At 39.1% G+C, this 18,484-nt stretch overlaps 1 protein-coding gene across 5 annotated transcripts in view; it reads left to right on the top strand.

Annotated features, from left to right (window-relative positions):
- Positions 1–18,484, top strand: part of enah (ENAH actin regulator) — a 102,392-nt gene that overhangs the window by 63,651 nt on the left and 20,257 nt on the right. For 3 of the 5 annotated variants that reach the window (XM_054761854.1, XM_054761853.1, XM_054761852.1), the window contains exons 5-6: positions 10,232–10,527; positions 17,280–18,065. In XM_054761854.1, the coding sequence (XP_054617829.1) occupies positions 10,232–10,527; positions 17,280–18,065 (1,082 nt within the window). The remainder of the gene's footprint in view (positions 1–10,231; positions 10,528–17,279; positions 18,066–18,484) is intronic. The other 2 variants (XM_054761855.1, XM_054761856.1) reach the window with 2 other exon arrangements.

Below are 18,484 nucleotides of genomic sequence, written 5' to 3'. Positions count from 1 at the left end.
CTATAGGGTGATCATTTTCATTTCTATCAAATGATTTGGCATCATTGTTACTAATACATCACCCACTTATTATCAGGAAAGATATTCAAGATTATTTTTCCCCCAGTTTAGATCTGATGTTTTCCAAGTGTTCCTTTAATTTTTTTGAGCAGTTTATATATATATATATTTTTTTTAATTTATTTTTTAAAGTATATTTATATATGCAGGGTGTCCCAAAAAATGTATACACTTTAAATAATTGGAAAGTAGGTGTTTATCATAAGTCTTTTATTTTTGCCATTCCCTGGAGGTTCTGGAAGGTAATCCCCGATAAAGTGGGGATTTGCTGTATTAATACAAAACGCACTGAAACACAAGTGTTTGCGAACTTGTAAGGGGAGCAAACAATGCGCTGATTCATCTTTGTCTCTCCATGATCACATGATAGCCTGAAAATGTTTTCACTGCAGTCCTCCACCCCGTCTTCTTTTCTCCACTCTTGTAAATCCTGCTTTTCACCGAGAGGTTGCAGAGGCAGAAGCATGACTGAATGTCTGACGGACATTTCCATCTCATGCGTGCGTGCATGAATGAAAGGCAGTGGAAAGATAAACCACTTGCATCGGGGTGCTACCCTCAGATTATAAAGACGTGAGCCGTAAATAATAGACTGTGGCATAAATAGCAGCACAGCACGTGGGAGGGTGGGGGGTTGGGGGGGGGGGGGTTGCAAGCCTGCTGGAGAAGGGGTGAGAAAATGTGTTGAATGACGAGAAGAAGGAAGCAGTCACACTTGGACATGAACACACACACATTACTCTCACTACAAATCGGCTTGCTTTTGGCTTTGACAGCTTTGAGGGCATTTTGTTGATAGGGCACACGCCACATGGACTAAGAGTCTTGGTGTGCCACTGGATCGGGCCCATATGGTCCATCTGCACTAGTAACCACTCGGCTGACTTTTTCTGCTTCTCCGAGCCAGCTGGCCAACAGATTCTACCAGACTTCCGTATCCCACAAGATACACAACAGTTGCTAACTGTGAGAAAACCACAATATGGGTCCACCAGCGAAGGGCGAAAAACCACGAGTAATTGATACGCCCTTAAAAATGACTATTTTTGACACACGACTCACTCCAAACCCTCCAAACCCTCCTGCTAGCTTGACATTTGAGGGTCTCCTCCGATTTTGGATCAACATTTGCAATAAAGGCATAATTATTAGATTAGATTGCGCTCCAGAACCCTCCCCTTCTCTCTTCAAGATGCCTCACACACTTATTAAACACATTTAAAGTATAAAATGTATAGCTACTCACCGCTAATGAATGACAATGTAAGACGAGGCACAGCTGTGGTGCGTTCAACCACCGAACAAAGTGGGAAATCTCAGCGCTTGAGGGAAAAACATCATCAGTGAAGTATAAAGACATAAACATGTCTCCAGCGTCCCGCAACCCTAATGAGGATAAAAACAATCGTCCGTATGACCCAAAGTTTGTGATGGGAGTAAATTTTGTTTATTTAACTTGCATATTATGACATCACCACGCTCAGAATTTGTCCCTGTCGCCACGATACCCAACAGGCTCATCAAAATGTCTGATCCACTCGTGATACTCTTCCTCATCTCTCAAGCACACGCTGATTCTACTGCATCTGCCGCTATTTACGCGTTCTTTTACATTCCTGTTACCCCCCCTCACCATCAGCAGTGTTTTGACCACCCCTGCTACACCGACCACGTCCCCTCCTGCCACCCCGAACACGGTGAAGCAAAGCATCGGCTCAAGCATGTGCTGCTTGTGGGGTGTTATGGCGAGAGGACTCGCTGCCGCCTCGCACACGGCGGTTCAAATTCTAAAACTCCTAAACTTTGCATTGAAACACACCTCCAAATGTTGCTCAGATTGACGTTGCAGATGTCCGCCATCTCCTGGTGTAAAGTATTAACTGCATGAGGCACCGTATTTGTAACCATGGCAAATTCAGCAATGTTACTTGTCGCAATTTTGCAACTTTGGCGCTTGAAGGGTTAAAGTCCCAGGAAGGAGGAAAAAAAAGAGCGCTTGATTTGCTCACCCGCACAGTATGGGTAATCTCGCCTCATTTAAGCGTTTAAATTTTTTTTTTTTAATTAGTTATCTGTTTTTAATGTTATCCGATTTCTCAGTATGATTTCATAACTCCCTCATAACGCTAATTATAGGTATGATCATTATTGTGCACCTCTAACATAACAATATTAAAAAAATCAATAATCTAATAAAAAAGTCTATTTCTGAAAAAAAAAATTTAATTTCCAAAAATTTGCGAATGTGCGGAAAATCCACTGTACAGCGGAACCCTATTTAAATGGAACGACTCATCAAGTAAAGTACAAGTATGAACAAGTTCCGTTCCTAGACTGTGATTAAGTCCAGTTTTAGTGTAAATCGGAATATGTACCTTAATTATACCTAAATAAACTCAGATTGTACACAGAACACATGAAGGAATACAGTCATTAAAAGATGACATACAAGAATTGCAATCGAGAACAACTATTGGTGGGCATTTCTCCTCCCTCTGTGCTTTTTATGATGTTCTTTTTCACTTCCATGATGATGGCTTTCCTTTTCTTTGGGCCTGCCGTAAATTCCATCTTCACAGCAGCGATTGGGGTGATTTTTCAGTTTGTATACTTGAAGGGCCGTCATAAATGATGGAAGACACCACATAAAACGTCTAAAACAATGGTTGTAAGTGTTTGCCTGGGGTGTTGTGTCTTTTTGCAACTGGTAGTGATGATGAAGCGGTTCACAGCTGTTTTCTCTGTTTCAGTAGGTTTATCCTGAGGAGTTTTTCCATGGGTCCTGAAAAATAACAGCTCAGAACAGTATGCTGTTCTAGGAGTTTATGCATGTCTCTCCAGCATAGGGAAACCCTCAGGCAGACATATGCTTTATAGAGCAGAGGGAGATCCTACCTAACTAGCTTTGAGCTCAGCAATGCTGTACAGCTCCGTTTCTTGCTGCGAGTTGTCAGGCAAAGCTAATTCCACATTAAAGGCGAAAACACATAGGGATGTCTGATCCAATATCAGTATGCGTATCAGCATCACACATGAAAAAATTGTGTTTGGTTATGGTATTTGAGCTGAAATATACAGTGGAACCGTAGTTAGCATAATTAATTTGTTCCAGAAAGTCAGACTCTAACCAAAATCCATTTTTCCCATAAGAAATAATGTAAATGCAATTAATCCCTTCCAGAAAGCCAAAAATGTTAACACAAAACACATTTTATAGTTTTACAATTGTAGTTTTACATGCAACAAACAATTCAAAATGCCAAAGACACGATGTAGCAGCAAAATCAACACAGCTTCACCTTCTTTATCAAAATACTGGCACTTGCACCTTTTTTTGGCTCCATTTTGGCTTATTTTGCAGCCAAGATCAATTAGAAAAGCAAAGAACTACACAGTCCACAGCTAATGACATCATAGATGGGCGACATTAGGCTGCTAACACGGATGTTTTGTGATAAAAATACATTAAGAACACGGTTGGAGTCACAGTGTATTACTAACACCACAAGATGTGCACCATATTTTACGCTAACTGGAAATGTACGCAAACCGAGGCAAAATGTTGCCGTACATTTTATAGGTTAACTGAAAAACATGCTAACCAGGGCATACGCTAACAGAGGTTCTACTGTACCTTTTGCTTTAAGGTTGGCGATCGCTGCATTTTAGTGTCATATCAATGTTTTTTTCCCTTCTGGTATTTGTATGACATTGTCGGCCATTTGTGTTTGTGGTGGGCGATACGTCACATTTTGACATTGATCCGATACTAAGTAAATATAGGATTGGTACAGTGGATGCCCGCACATTCCTGATTCAGCATTCATTGCCTCGCAAATATGCAGATTTTTGGTTCCAATAATTTTTTTTATTTTTAATTTTACACATCTCTTTCAATGGATAATTTATAAATACGTAACAATGCCTATAAAATGTACAGCATACATGTACCACTGTTTAAAAAAAAAAAAAAAAAAAGCCCACAATATTTACATCGTTACGTTGTTATGCTTCACTGATAAGGATTTTTCATCACGCTTTGAGATTTCCCACTTTGGCCAGCGGTCCTTGAACGCACCATAGTTGCTGTGGGACGCAAAAGTGAAACTTATATATAAAAATCCAACCTCAAAACTTGCAATGAGGTGAATACAAGTTAATATACGATGGTAAGTCATTACTACTTTGTTTTTTCCAGGTGCATCAATTACTCGCGGAAACTTCAGCATTTGCTGGTAGCCTTGAAACATTATGCGAGGAAAAGCAGGGCTCTACTGTATTACCGATGGGAATACTGATATGATAACAATAACAATATATAATAAATACAACAATATAAGACCATGTAACAATGTCAACTAAATAAATGAGTCCCTTTTCGTGACATACAATTGTTTGAGCAAAATAAAGTCATTAGTGCAAAATAAGTAAACAAATACTATTGGCTCTCATTCAAGTCCTTTGGCTTTGTGTCCAAGAACTTATCCCCTGAGTTTATAAACTATATATAAATCAAATGAGCTGTTATGGTAAATATACACATTACCTTTAAGTGAAGTGTTTTTAGCAAGTTGCTGCAAAGAGGAGATGAACATGTATGCAGGTGCATGGACTCATATGTGTACATGGGAATTCAGGCTACGTCGCCACCCACACTCCCTTGGCAACCGTTTCCTCGGCAACTCTTGTCAGGGGGCGAGTGAGACGCCAGTTAAACAGAGCAGAGGGCTTTTCACAGCTTTGGATACTGTGATGTTTCCCACCAATTTATAGCGGAACAGAGGAATACATAAAAACACACCATATGGACAAATGTATTTAAGTTGCACTATTTAACCATTTAAACCCGCCAAAAGCGTGGTTGCATTTGTGTTGCTATGGTAACTGATTGACGCTTGTCTCAATATACACGTTGTACAGCCACGTAAATGGAAGAAGCTCAAACAAACCAATTTTGGAAAAACGGAAGACAATTTAAACCGCAAGCACTTAAATGGGAAAATGTGGAAAACAAACAAGTGGTGCAAGACAGCATTTTATATGTCATGAATAATTTCGTAAAACAAAACACTAATGTGACAAACTTATCAAACTAGATAGAGAAGCATTTTTTCTAGCAAGCCTCTCAAGGCCAGGGTTTAAGAGGTGAATATACCCATGATTGGGCTAGCCTTGCATTCGACCGTTTCATGTCTTTATTCAACAAACAATGCACACTCACATGTTTAGAACTCAGGATATGTATCCTACATAAAGTGTTGAGGTGAGTTGGTTTAGTTTCCATGTTCCTGAAGGCACCGCCACAGGAGACGTCCACAGCCTTTTTGTTGCTGCCTGTTTTTCATATTAATTAAATTTACATAAAAAACATTTTTCATAGTCCTTCTGTGAACTTATTCCCCCAGTTTGTAAAGAAGATAACAATATATAAATACAGTCGCCCCTCGTTTATCGTGGTTAATTGGTTCCAGACTCAACTTCAGTAAGTGAATTTAAGATTCAATATTAATAAACTGAATATTTTTGCAGTTAGAACATAGAAAACCAGTTTATGACTTTCAAAATACGTTTGTTTTTTTTTACCATTATTAGAACCCTGTAGACATGAAATAACCCTTATAGTCACCTTTACACTCATATTATTCTTTATTTACACCACATGGCGCAACACTAATGCACAGGCTATGCCCAATGCTCATAGCATTTAGCAAGAAACCAACAAGTGAGCCTCCAATTTATTTGTTCTAAACTGAAGAATGACAAATATGAAGCCAAAAACATACCACTTCCACACGGAATGGGAGGAGAACTTTCTTTCACTCTCATGTCGGACATGCCATGGCTGACTCCATGCAGTGTGAAGGTAATGTAATCTAAGGTAATGTGTCATCATTACATTATTACTGATGCATAGTGACCAGAATACTATATATGACTTGTCTTTCAATATTATGACTAATAATAGTCCATAGTCAACCACAAAACAGTAATCATTTAATAATGAATTTCTAAAAAACTGATATAGAGCAAGGGGGCGGTGTTGGACCCATGATGTAGCGAGGGACGACTGTACAATACAATATCAACCAGTGGAATCCCCACTTGAAATGGATGTTTAGACCGAAGACTAGGAGGCTCCAGAGATGATTAATGGGAACCTGCTTCAAGCAGGTCCCCTGTAAACGGATATAACATGAAACCAAAGTAACCATAGAATCCATTGCTGGATGGACTAACAGATGTTCTAGTAATATAACAATTCCAGACAGTTTGAAGATCATTTTACAAATTGCAAGTCAAAAACTGTTAAAAAAGGAGCCTTTGATATTTAAGCCCTTAAACCCTGGGCCGTTCTGCTAGAAAACATTTCAAAAATAAATAAATCTTTTCTACAAAACTTACCAATGCTTTTATTGTTGACTGTGCTCCCAACTCCCTTAACATCATTGACCAGCCTCTCCCTTGCAGGTGTGGGCTGCTCACAGTCACCCTCACCTTACCTTAGCAAAGAGCAAAAATTATTCCATCTCTTTGTCACTCAACTTCTTGTTGACTTCTTGTAGTCCATTCCAGTCTTGTGCAGGTCTACAATCTTTGACAGCTCTTTGATCGTGCCCATGATGGTAGACGGGTATCTTTTATCCACATGGGTTGAGATGAGGAATGCCTTCTTCAAGGGACATTGCTAATTTGTGTTTCATGGACAGCTAAGTGGTCTGTGGGGTTCCGAATTCTTGCTGGTTGGTAGCGGACCAAATACTTCCACTCAATCCACTCAAATAAGTACAAATGAATTAATAATGTTTATTTACGGATTTGTTTTGTTGATGATATTCTGTCTCTCTTCAAATAAACCTACAATAGAAATTCTGGACTGCAAGCGCAAACAGTCTTTGTGGAAGTCTATGTGTGTCAGACTCTAATCCCTCCCAAATTGGCTGCCATAGCTTTTGGTGATTTGGTTTGTCTTTGAGCAGATTTGTGTAACGAATGTAAAATGTGCAAACCCCATGATGCGGTCGATTACACTGATGTGCAGACCGTACGCCATGACATCACGTGTTCAATCATGAGGATGTTCTGTTGCTGTTTAAAGTACAGATGATCCCACGAGGCCTCATGTGCTATGAGAAAGAATGGTATAGAGAGGCAGGCCCCTTGAGCAGCAGCCTGCAGAGATAGTTGTGCTGTGTTGAGAAAGCAGCACCTCCCATAATGCAGTTCTACCAAAGGAAGAAAGAAACCACCTACTCCCCGAAAATGCTATATTTTATTGTACAAATGTGGATATTCTTGCTGTTCGTAATGCATGGTTGAACGTTTGAGAACTGCAAGTAACAATTATTTTCTTAGTCGATTAATTAGAAGCTTGTTGTTTTGATGAATGGAGTTATGGGTTAGGCCCTAGACCAGGGGTGTCCAATCTGTGACCTGCGACTGTCTCTTCTTTATCCGTGGTACATTCTGAAAATATCATTCTTAATTAGGGTTGCCCGAAGGATGCATGTTGGCCACACAGTCGGGAGATCGGGAAGACCTGGGTTCGAATCTTCGTTGGGCATCTGTATGGAGTTTGCGTGTTCTCCCCGTGCGTGTGTGGGTTTTCTCCGGGTACTTTCTCCATTGAATGCCCTGAAAATACAATGGCCTGGATGAATGAATATTCACAGGCAACTTTTTTTTACAACTTTCTTTTCATAAATGTAACTTTATTCCTATAATATTTTGACTTTATTCTCGTAGCATAACTTTTTCCGCAACCTAATTTCCAAACATTACAATTTTTGGAAAAAAATAACAAAAACAACAAGAAATATTGAAAAATTGCAGCAATTTTATATTAATAAAGTATAAATATTCTGTCATAAATACTGTATATATGAATATAAAAAATTGTAACATTCCGACAAATTTTCCGAGCATAACTTTGCAAGTAAGAAGACATTTTTTTCACATTTTATGCAATAATTTTTGCATTATTGGTTTGGTTTGGTTTGGTTTAGTTTATTTGAACATGAAGGTTACAATGGAATACATCTCGTGAATCATTCTTTGACAGTTCCACATGTCCAAAAGGAGTAGGAAGAAGCAAAGCTTATTTAATCCTACCCCCCATCCATTCTACATCTAGTACAGTACATGTAGTTCACTTCCTGGATTCCATGTCATGTTTTCAGTGATAGTCAGGATAACACATAATAGATAACGGTGAGATAACCCTCCCCCCCAAAAAAAGAGAGAACATTCATAATAATGGTAATAATGATGACAATACTAAATAAATAAATAAATAAATAAGAACAAAGCTTTTTTTCTTTTTTTTTTCCCCTTTCCTTTTTTTTTTTTTTTTTAAACACAACAAAGAAAATTATAAAAAAAATAAAAATAAATAAATAAATAAATAAATAAAAATAACTAAATAAAAAATAAAATTTAATTAAATAAATAAAAAATATAATAAAATAAAATAAAATAAAATAGAAAATAAAAAATAAAATAAAATAAAATAACAAACCTGACAGAACAATCAGGACTCTTCTGCCTTGTATTTAGCAAACATCAACTGCTTGTATTGTTTTTTGAATTTGCTCATCTCTGTACATTGTTTGAGTTCTTTACTCAATCCGTTCCATAATTTAATTCCACACACGGAAATGCTGTGGGTTTTCAGCGTTGTTCTCGCATATAAATGTTTTAGGTTTAATTTTCCTCTAAGATCATATTTCTCCTCTCTGATTGAGAAATACTTGATTAGATTTTTGGGTAACGAGTTATTATTAACTTTATACATTATTCTAGCGGTTTGAAAGTGTACTAAATCTGCGAATTTTAATATCTGTGATTTTAAAAATAAAGGGTTTGTATGTTCTCTATACTTGGCATTATGAATTATCCTCACAGATCTTTTTTGCAGTACAGTGAGTGAGTGAAGATTGCTTTTGTAATTATTTCCCCATATCTCCACACAATACGTTAGATATGGTAATACTAAGGAACAGTACAGAGTGTGGAGTGATTTTTGATCAAGAAGATATTTTGCTTTATTCAATATTATTATTGGTAACAAAACAAACATTTGCAGTTTTTCACAAATTAGGTTGGGAAAAAGTTGTGATGTTACGAGAGTAAAGTGTAAGTATTTTGAGTCATGAAAAAAAATTACAAGAAGACAGTTAAAATATTTGTTAAAAAAAAATTGAACAAAAATGAGTGGAGAAAGTCATAATAAACTTGGTCACCTATAACACAAAGCTGAGTGCTACATGGGTTGGTTTAAAAAATGCCAAATATCAGTTTACCATATGTGGTTTGGGCACCCCTGCCATGTAACCGCAGGAATGGCAGATAAGCAAACCCATTTTTAATTCAAACAATTCAAACCACAAGCACTTAAATGTGGAAAACAAGCAAACAGTCCGAGACCAGCATATGTCATGCATAATTTCATAAAACAAAACACTAATGTGACAAATTTAACACCATTTGAAAGCACTTAAACCCTTCCAAAGGTGCAAGTATCATTCCTCTACTGCTAAAACTCACTGAACAATCAGCATTATATTCTCTTATCCCATAGCAAAGATATGTAGGAGCTCTCCCCTTTACTTTCATACCAACACCCATCCATGTAGATCTTGTAGTGTAGCGTACTTTACCTCCTCCTGCCTTATGCTGACACCTACTGACCAAATCGTCAACTTGACACAAAATAACAGCTGAACACATACGTGTGAAGTCCGCATACATCATAATCAGCATGTGTGACACTTCTACATTGAAAACTTGTAAGAATATATATTTTTTTCATTTCATTATTTTTGTTGTTCAGTATTAGGATGGTTCCGTGCGGGATGCAGACTTCTTGTCAGCGTGCGCCCAAATTTGAGGTTGCATAACATGGCGGTTAATGCCTGGTAGCAAGCGTTATATAATAATGTGTGATGTAATCAAAACAGGACTGGCCTGTGGGTCAGAGGTCAAGACCTGTCCCACACTACTTTCTTTAATCAGTTTTTATTTGTTTCCACCAGACATTTCACTTTTTTGTTAAACTCTTCTCACTTCCTCATTGGAATTAATTTTAATTAGTCTGAGTTAATCTGCAAACAATGCATTGCGGTGTCGATTAAAGTGTCGCCTTTTTAGTGAGTTTTGTTCTACGTCCATCCAGGCAGCTTCAGGAGCTGCAAAGGCAGAAGGAGATGGAGCGGGAGCGACAGGAACGCGAGTGTCAAGAGCGGGAGCGCCTGGAGCGAGAGATGCAAGAGCGCCAGGAACGTCAGGAGCGCGAACGTCAAGAGCGGGAGCTTCAAGAAAGGGAGGCGCAGGCGGAGAGGGAGCGACTGGAGCGTGAGAGGATGGAGAGGGAGAAGGTGGAGAGAGAGCAGCGGCAGGACAAGGAGCAGCAGGAGCAGTTGGACAGAGAGCAGCAAGACTGGGAGAGAGGGAGACGTGTCTCAAACGCTGGTGAGTGATGCACCTTGCTCAACATCTCGCGTTCTGCCGGGTTCTCAGCTTCTCTTGCCTTTTACTGAGACCGTTGCATGGATATTAATCCTTTTTCCTAATCCTTTTCTAATCTATCAGGGCTCCAGGCTAACTTTTTTGTTTTACTAGGCCTTAGGAGTGCAAGCACAAAATTTAGGGGGCGCACACCGAAATTGACTTGCAAAGTAAATATTCACATTTCCTCTCATTTTCACTGTTACTGATAAATACTGTTAACTCCAATACCGCGCTCTTTTCCACACACATAGGCCCGCCTTCTTCTTCTTTGGTGTTTGTCTCCTTTCTTCCTCATAAGGAGTTCATGTGGGTTGGCAAACTGCCTCATTTGCGCGTTGATGTCAACTACTGGGCTGAAGTGTGGTGCACAAGTTTGTCATCAACATAAAATAGTCAATAATAATGAAATAAAATGGGCAAATTAACTGGTAGGATAGCCAACTTCTGTAAAAATAATTGACATCTTGTTGGCAGGGCCAACCATCCAACTCTTTTTTTGGGTTTTTTTTGCACATTTAATTGTGTGAAACAAATGCGGTGCGGCAAATTTATGGCTATGTTCTAATCTCGTGACATCTCCCTTACTTCAGAAGTACTACTAATTGTTTAAAATACTGTGCTGCTCGCGAGTCAGTGAGGAAAGAGTAGCTCTTTCTTTCGAAGGAGCCAATCACGAGCTTGAAGTGAACTCACAACGAGCTTATCAACTGGAAATAGCAAGAGGTCATTACTCAATATGACAGTCAGACTCACGGTGTCATCTTACAACGAACGCTAAACTCATCACACAGCAACTTAACACTCAAAAGGTAGCTAAGAAATATACTGTACAAGTACTAATATAAATTTTAATTAAAAAAAATATACATTTTAACATTTTCCCATAATGCATTTTGTCTCAGGAAAGCATTTCATTGGTTATGCCTGCCGCGGTGCTGCAATGATGTCAGCCTCCCTCTGATGGCCTCAGCAGGCATAACCAATGAAATGGTTTCCTTTGCTTTGTAAGACAACACCGTGCGTCAGACTGTTATATTGAGTAATAACCTCCTGCAATTTTCAATAAGTTGACAAGCTCCTTGTGATTTTTTTCACAGCTCATGATTGGCTCCTGTCTAATAAAGACCTGACTGGTCCTCACGGACACATGCGCGCCATAATATGCCATTTTATGACGTTGTCATGTGCAGCTTATAGTCCGGTACGGCTTGTATTTGTACAAATCCGTTTTTCCTCTCTAAATTTAGGGGGTGCGGCTAAAAACCAGTGTGTCTTATACACTCGAAATTACAGTAATACTAATACATGGGAAATTAATTGTTCAGTAACACATATTGGTTTGTTAAAAATCACACAATTAACAGAATAAAAAAAAAAAAAATCTGTCCTGCTTAAACACGACAGTATACTTTTTCCTCTTAACATTTAGACTGTATTCTCTATTCCAACTATTTCAACTTTCTTCTTGTAATCATGACTTTATTCCCATAATATTTAGACTTTATTCTTGTAACGTTACTTTTTCTGCAACCTAATTTTCCAAAAAGTGCAATTTTACTCGTTTTGTTTATTTCTCATAATATTATCACTTTTAACAAATAATGTGTTTTTTTTTTCAACTTTATGCTACTAAAATGTTATTTTTTCTCATAATATTACAATGTTAATCTTGTAAAATTGCAAGTTTTTTTCCTCTTAATATTTTGACTTTGTTCTTGTAAAATTACAGCTGTTTTTTTTTTCATTTGTACTATTTCAACTTTCTTCTCGTAATTATGACTTTATTACCATAATCTTTTGACTTTATTCTCGTAACATTATATCTTTCTTTGCAACCTAATTTTCCAAAAATGACAAATTTATACGTTGTTTTGTTTTTCTCATATTACGATTTATTTTTAATAACGTCTTTCTTTAATACTTCAACTTTATGCTGCTAAAATTACGTTATATTGCCTCATAATGTTACTTTATTCTTGTAAAGTTACGGCATTTGCTTCTTTGATTACAACTTTTTTTCCCTAATTTTGACTTTATTCTTGTACAATTACTGATGATTTTTACATTTTTGCTGTTGCCTGTTTTTGTTTGAATTTTCTTGTTAAATTATATTTTTAGAATGTGTTGTGGGCCAGTAAAACAGCCTCAGTTTTCCTGACGTGTGTAAATATCTTGTTTTGCCTAAAACACAAAGCTAATAGGTCTGCTTTCATGTATGGCTAAGGAAATTTTAAAATATTCATATTTGAGAGGCTGAAATCAACAGATATTTACATTTTTAACAAAAAAAAAATCCAATACCACAATAATTGTTGATTAATTGGATAATCGATTAATCATTGATTAATTGTTGCAGCTCTACTCTTGCACTAATTTTAATTGTATGTCTTCACAAAACCTCTCGACATTTGCATTATAAAATAAGGGAAATGTTCCAAAAAATAAAATAAATTAAGGGAAATTCTAATCTTCCACAGGAATTTCCGCCATAAGAGGATTTTTCTTTTTCATGAAACTTAAAATAGGGGAAAAACACAAGAAACTATTAACACAGGAAGCTGGGGAAGAAGGGCAAGATACAGTAGATTCCCAGTGAAACTATGAGGGTTGACTACAATGACAAAGCTTTCGTTTAAGTCTATCTTGCAGTGGCTAACAATCTAAAAACAAAATGGTTTTAATGTGTGCATTTTGTTAGTTTGATAGTGCTTTTACTTTGAAGCTTACTTTGCACTGAACAGGAAGTGACTGTGTGCATGTTTTAATGCTGTGTAGGGCGACAGTAGTGATGTTGCTGTTGTGGTTTCATGCCTCCTAGCGATAACAACGAAGTTAACGTCACCACAGCACACGTCGACATAAACGCATCCATTTTTCATGGTCAACACAGACGGGCTGTCGACATAAGCGGGTTCCACTGTAATGACCTAATGAGTAATTTGCTTCATATTTTCTTTAGGGTGTTGTTGCTGAGTAAATTTGTTTTTGAGGTTTCTCTGATAGTAAATCGAGTACAATCTGATATGAAGTGTGGAGTGTGGGCGATACTGCAAAGTTTGTTACGATTCCATACCAAGTAAATACAGGACCAGTCCTTGGATTTTTTCAAGTATTCGTATCATAATCGGCAGATCATTGATCATCATTTCATTTGTTGGTCATGGTTCAAGTGTATATAAAGTAAACAAAGGAGAAAGATTTTAGGCAACACTTATTTTATCTAACAAAATAAATACAACAGTATAAGACAATGTAAAAAAAAAAAAAAACTTTTTGAAATGCATTATTACCTTTTATTACTGAGGTTTTTTTGAGAAAAATAACGTCAATAATGCAAAATAAGTAAACAAACACTGCTACTGGCTCTCATTGAAATTATTTGGCTTTTTGCCATTATTGTGTTATTCCCTGGGTTTTTACACAATATGTACATATAACAACATTGACAATGTAACAACACAACAGAACATATATTTGTGAAAATAAACATAACAAAAATATCCATCTAGCACACTAGTATTGATCCAATAATGACACTATCTAGAGCTGCAGCAATTAATCGATGATTAATCCAATATCCAATTAATCTGCAACTATTTTGGTATTCGATTTTTGTTTTGGATTTAAAAAAATGTAAATATCCTCTGATTTCCGCTTCTCAAATGTGAATAATTTTGGATTTCCTTAGTCATCTATGAAAGTAGACCTACTGTCTTTGCTTTGGAGGAAAAACAAGATATTGGCACACATCGGCTTTGACTATGGAAAACAGTGATGGACATTTTTGCATCTTTTCTGATATGTCGCGATCCAAACCACTGACTGTTTGTGTAAACGGATTGATTCATCGAAGCAACAAGCTTCAGATTAATCGACTAAGAACATAGTCATTAGTTGTAGCCCTAATACTACCCTTGGAATCAATACTATCAATATTTGGAATGATCTGCGCACCCCTATTGCACATACTGTGTGTGTATAGTAGATTCCTGCTTTTCGCGGAGGTTATGCTTCACGTTTACCAGCGAATGTCGAAAAACCATGTTTTTGATTGATATGCCCATAAAAATGTCTTTTATTTGTAGAAATACATGAAAATGTTGACAGATGTGGTATGTAAGATCCTGCTTGACCTCAGTAATAATGAAGTATAATTGATTGGAAAGTACATCATGGTTTGATTTAGTGGTACCTAATTGAAGTAAATGACTGGTAAATTAGTTCAGGATTTTGCTTGATATTTAATAGACTTCATTTGTGCAGCGCATCTTTTAATGAGTCTGTGCTAAGTCGAGAAAGAAGTCGTCGAGATTCCCGATACCGCCATGACGTGCATGTCCATCATTCGCGTACGATATCGTATCACATTCAGAAATTCAGCCTGTGATTAGAGCGGAAGAGCAGCTGAAATTGCTTAGTAAAAGACGGGAATCGCTATTTCCTACTGGGTTACTATGAGTTATGGCACGCTTGAGTGCCACGTTCCACATATTAGCATACGCACGCATGACAACACATGAAGGCTGACACAGTTCACAAGCTAAAAATACATCACCGTGGTGGTGGTAAGACCCCGAGGATGAATGTGTGTGTTTGCAAAATCCCTTAGATAAGGGGGGTGGGGTGAGTTCACGAGGATGGAAGAATATACACTCTTTCTTTTTTGGGGAGTACGATGGCAGGATCTTGTCTAACGTGTGGTAATCTATGTAATGGAAGAGTATGGAAGAAATAGTGCGTGTTTGTCGTGGAGTAGAAATCACGATGAACACTGTGCAGCTAGGCATGAGATGTCAGAGCGTTTAGCTGAGTGACGTCACTCATGGAGCAAAAAAGGCAGTGGCAGTGAACCCGCTTTGCTGTCTCATCACCCGTGGCTCACGTGCTCTCAGGGACCAATGTGAATCAGGTGTGGTGTGTGCTATGTGTGCGTGGTAATGCAATGCAAGATAATAGCAGCAAATTACCACCCATGTAAAATTGTTATAAGAAGGCACTCTTGAGGACTAACATGTACATTTTTTTTACCCCTGTCGTGTCCGGCCTTTAAGGCAGATAGAATTGTAGCTCTAAATTCCCTCAAGTGCTCAACAGATTTACTCTGCCAGGGAGTGTGACATAGTGTGACATACACTTCCCCTGTTATACAGAATTTATTTGACTTTGATGCTTGTTATTATGCAAATTTGAAGCGGCCAGACCGGAGCAGGAGGGGACAGAGAAGAAGAGAAAAGAAATCAGAGGGGGGGTGCGGGGATAAGAGGGGGACAAAAAAAAAGACAGAAACAAGAACAACAGCAGCAACAACAATTGTGACAACAACAACAGAACGACAGAAACATACAAAACTACATCAGCAAACATTATTGCGGGTTTATGCTTGTAGAATTGTGCCTTTTGTCTCATTAGAATAAGACTTGCTTCATTCATGTAAAATTACAGCTGTTTTTTTTTGTTTTCATTTCTGCTGTGGGTTTTTTTGGCAACTATTTCAACTTTCGCCATGTAGATTTTCCTCCCAACCTAATTTTCCAAACATTTTCTTTTTTGTTTGTTTCTCATAATATTACGATGGGGAAAAAAACAGCTCTATGCTACTAAAATGACGTTATTTTTCCTTGACATTATTTTTGTAAAATTCTGACTTTTTTTCATTGGATTACAACTTTTTTCTCTTAACATTTTGACTTTATTCTCTGCTAATTTGTCATTTTTTTCTAGTTTTTAAAATAGTTTTCTTACTAAAATACTGTATATTTTTAGAATTTGCTGTGGACTAATTAAAATAAACTGCTAATGGCTCCCCGGCCGCACTGTGGATACCCATTGTTTAGATGAACAGAAGCATAAGTGCCTCGTGGAACAGATGAAGACCAAGCACTGGTACCTTGAAGCTCGACCGCTGTCTGTTTTGTAATGCTCGTCGAACTTGGGTTTGGTCAGTTCCAGAAAGTCTTTATTATCTGTACAAGCAGTGTTTTAACATCGCGACGTACAAATTCACTTGATGACAAATTTGAGCAACATTGTTTGAAAAATACGGCCGCCATTGCCCTTAAACTGCTTTGCAGGGCACGGGGACCAATTGTATTTATTCGTGACCTGTGAATTGTTAGTCAGCGGATCCGAGGGATCGACCTAACCAGGTTCCTGGGTACCATTCAAAGATTCTGTGTTCACGCTCCAAGTTTGTAACTTGTGATTTGCTGCGCTGACAGACGCCTCAGAACAGGAAGATCCACTAAAAATGTTTACAAGCTTTTTATTTGGTTTTGGTGTTGAAGTAGACTGCAGCTCTGTTGTGCCCCTCTGCTTTGCTTGACTTTGGTCCTTGGATCTTTGTCTTTGTGCGCCTCCGACATATCCTTCTCAGTCCTGTTACTTTCTGTTCTATCCTTGCTGAGTCTGTAAAAGCTTTGTATGTGGGTGTTTTCGTCCAAAGCTGTAACACGTATGTACTAACAAAGCAGCATCACCCTAGCTGATTTAAATATGGCAGTACATGTCCTGGAATAGAACTGTGGTTTAGCTGTTCGCTGGTTTTTCCTGCTTCATCTGCTCCATTCTCTTTTTTTCCCCCCTCCCACCTTCCTTCCATCTCTCCTGACCTGCTGTCTTTCCCCTTCTGTGTGCACAATGGCCGACTCTTTCCTTCGTTCTTGCCTTCCCTTCTGTCCTGTGTTGTCCTTCACCTTGTCCGTTGGTGCAACTAGCTTTCGAAAGCACCCTGTACAGCCCCACTCCTCAGGAGTACAGCAGAGCATCCTCCACGCCCGCATCTCCATCCACGCCCACTTATCCGGCTCCCGGTGCACTTTCGTCCTCATCCGCAACACCCCCCACGCCACCGCTGAGGCACTCGGCATCCCGATTCGCCACCTCACTCGGCTCTGCCTTCCACCCAGTTCTTCCGCACTACGCCACCGTCCCAAGGAGACAGCCGGCATTTTCCCAGGCACCACCTCCTGCTCCTGCTCCAGTCCCCTGCCCCGTCACTGCACCCAAGTCTGCGGTGTGTTCAGCATACAACTTCACTCCCTTGCCCCCATCACCTCCGGTCATGATAAGCAGCCCCCCAGGGAAGGCCACAGGCCCACGGCCACTCATCCCCATAGCGGCCCCATCTCCTCTCACCCAGAAGCCCCCGTCACCGTCTCCCAATGGCCCGCCCATGTTTCCTGCACCGTCCCCGGTCACCATCCTGCCACACAACCACCCGGTCGGCACAGTCTGCCCCACCCCGCCACCGCCGCCCACCCCGCCACCATTTGCTTCTTCTGTGGCACCCCATTCTTCTTTGTGCGTCTCGTCTCCCCCCTCCTCATCCCATGCTCCTGGTTTGCCCTCTCCCTCCACAGTGACCGCTGCTGCTGCAGTTGCTTCCACTGAGCACCTCTCCCTCCCCGTGGGCCAGGGCCTATCAGTGCAAGGGGAGTCAGACCCAGCAACAAGCCTAGAGACCCACCAACTGCAAGGGGGGTCCTACAATCAGCCCCAGGGTAAGGCCTCCGGTCTGCATTCTTCTGCCTTTCTCCCTTCTGTCTTTCACTGCCTTTAACTCACATACTAACAGTCAGATTTCAAATTGATCTAAAAAATTATTCAAGGCTGGTTATGGTATCTGCAGTCTGTTTCCAGATTGAATGGATCAAGTGACTTTGTTCATCCCAGATCTCAGTTTGTCACTGTTGTTCAGTTCTTTCAAGCTTCTTTGTCAACTGTTTACAAGTGTGTAGATGTTTGTTGCTGAATACTCAAGGTCCTGTTGGCAGAAAGTCCAGTTACGCAGTACTGTCTGTCTGGTCTTTGAGCAACAGAGGCGACTACTTGGTGACTTCAGTCACTTGAGTCATCATCAGTCATCAAGCAGGATCCTCCAGTATATTTCAGTTCCTACCATTTGCTTTGAAAACTGCAT

The sequence above is a fragment of the Dunckerocampus dactyliophorus genome, chromosome 19 (assembly GCF_027744805.1).
Source record: "Dunckerocampus dactyliophorus isolate RoL2022-P2 chromosome 19, RoL_Ddac_1.1, whole genome shotgun sequence".
In the NCBI taxonomy this organism is placed as follows: Eukaryota; Metazoa; Chordata; class Actinopteri; order Syngnathiformes; family Syngnathidae; genus Dunckerocampus; species Dunckerocampus dactyliophorus.
The sequence above is the reverse complement of the archived record's forward strand: the minus strand, read 5'-3'. Positions and strand labels throughout refer to the sequence as shown.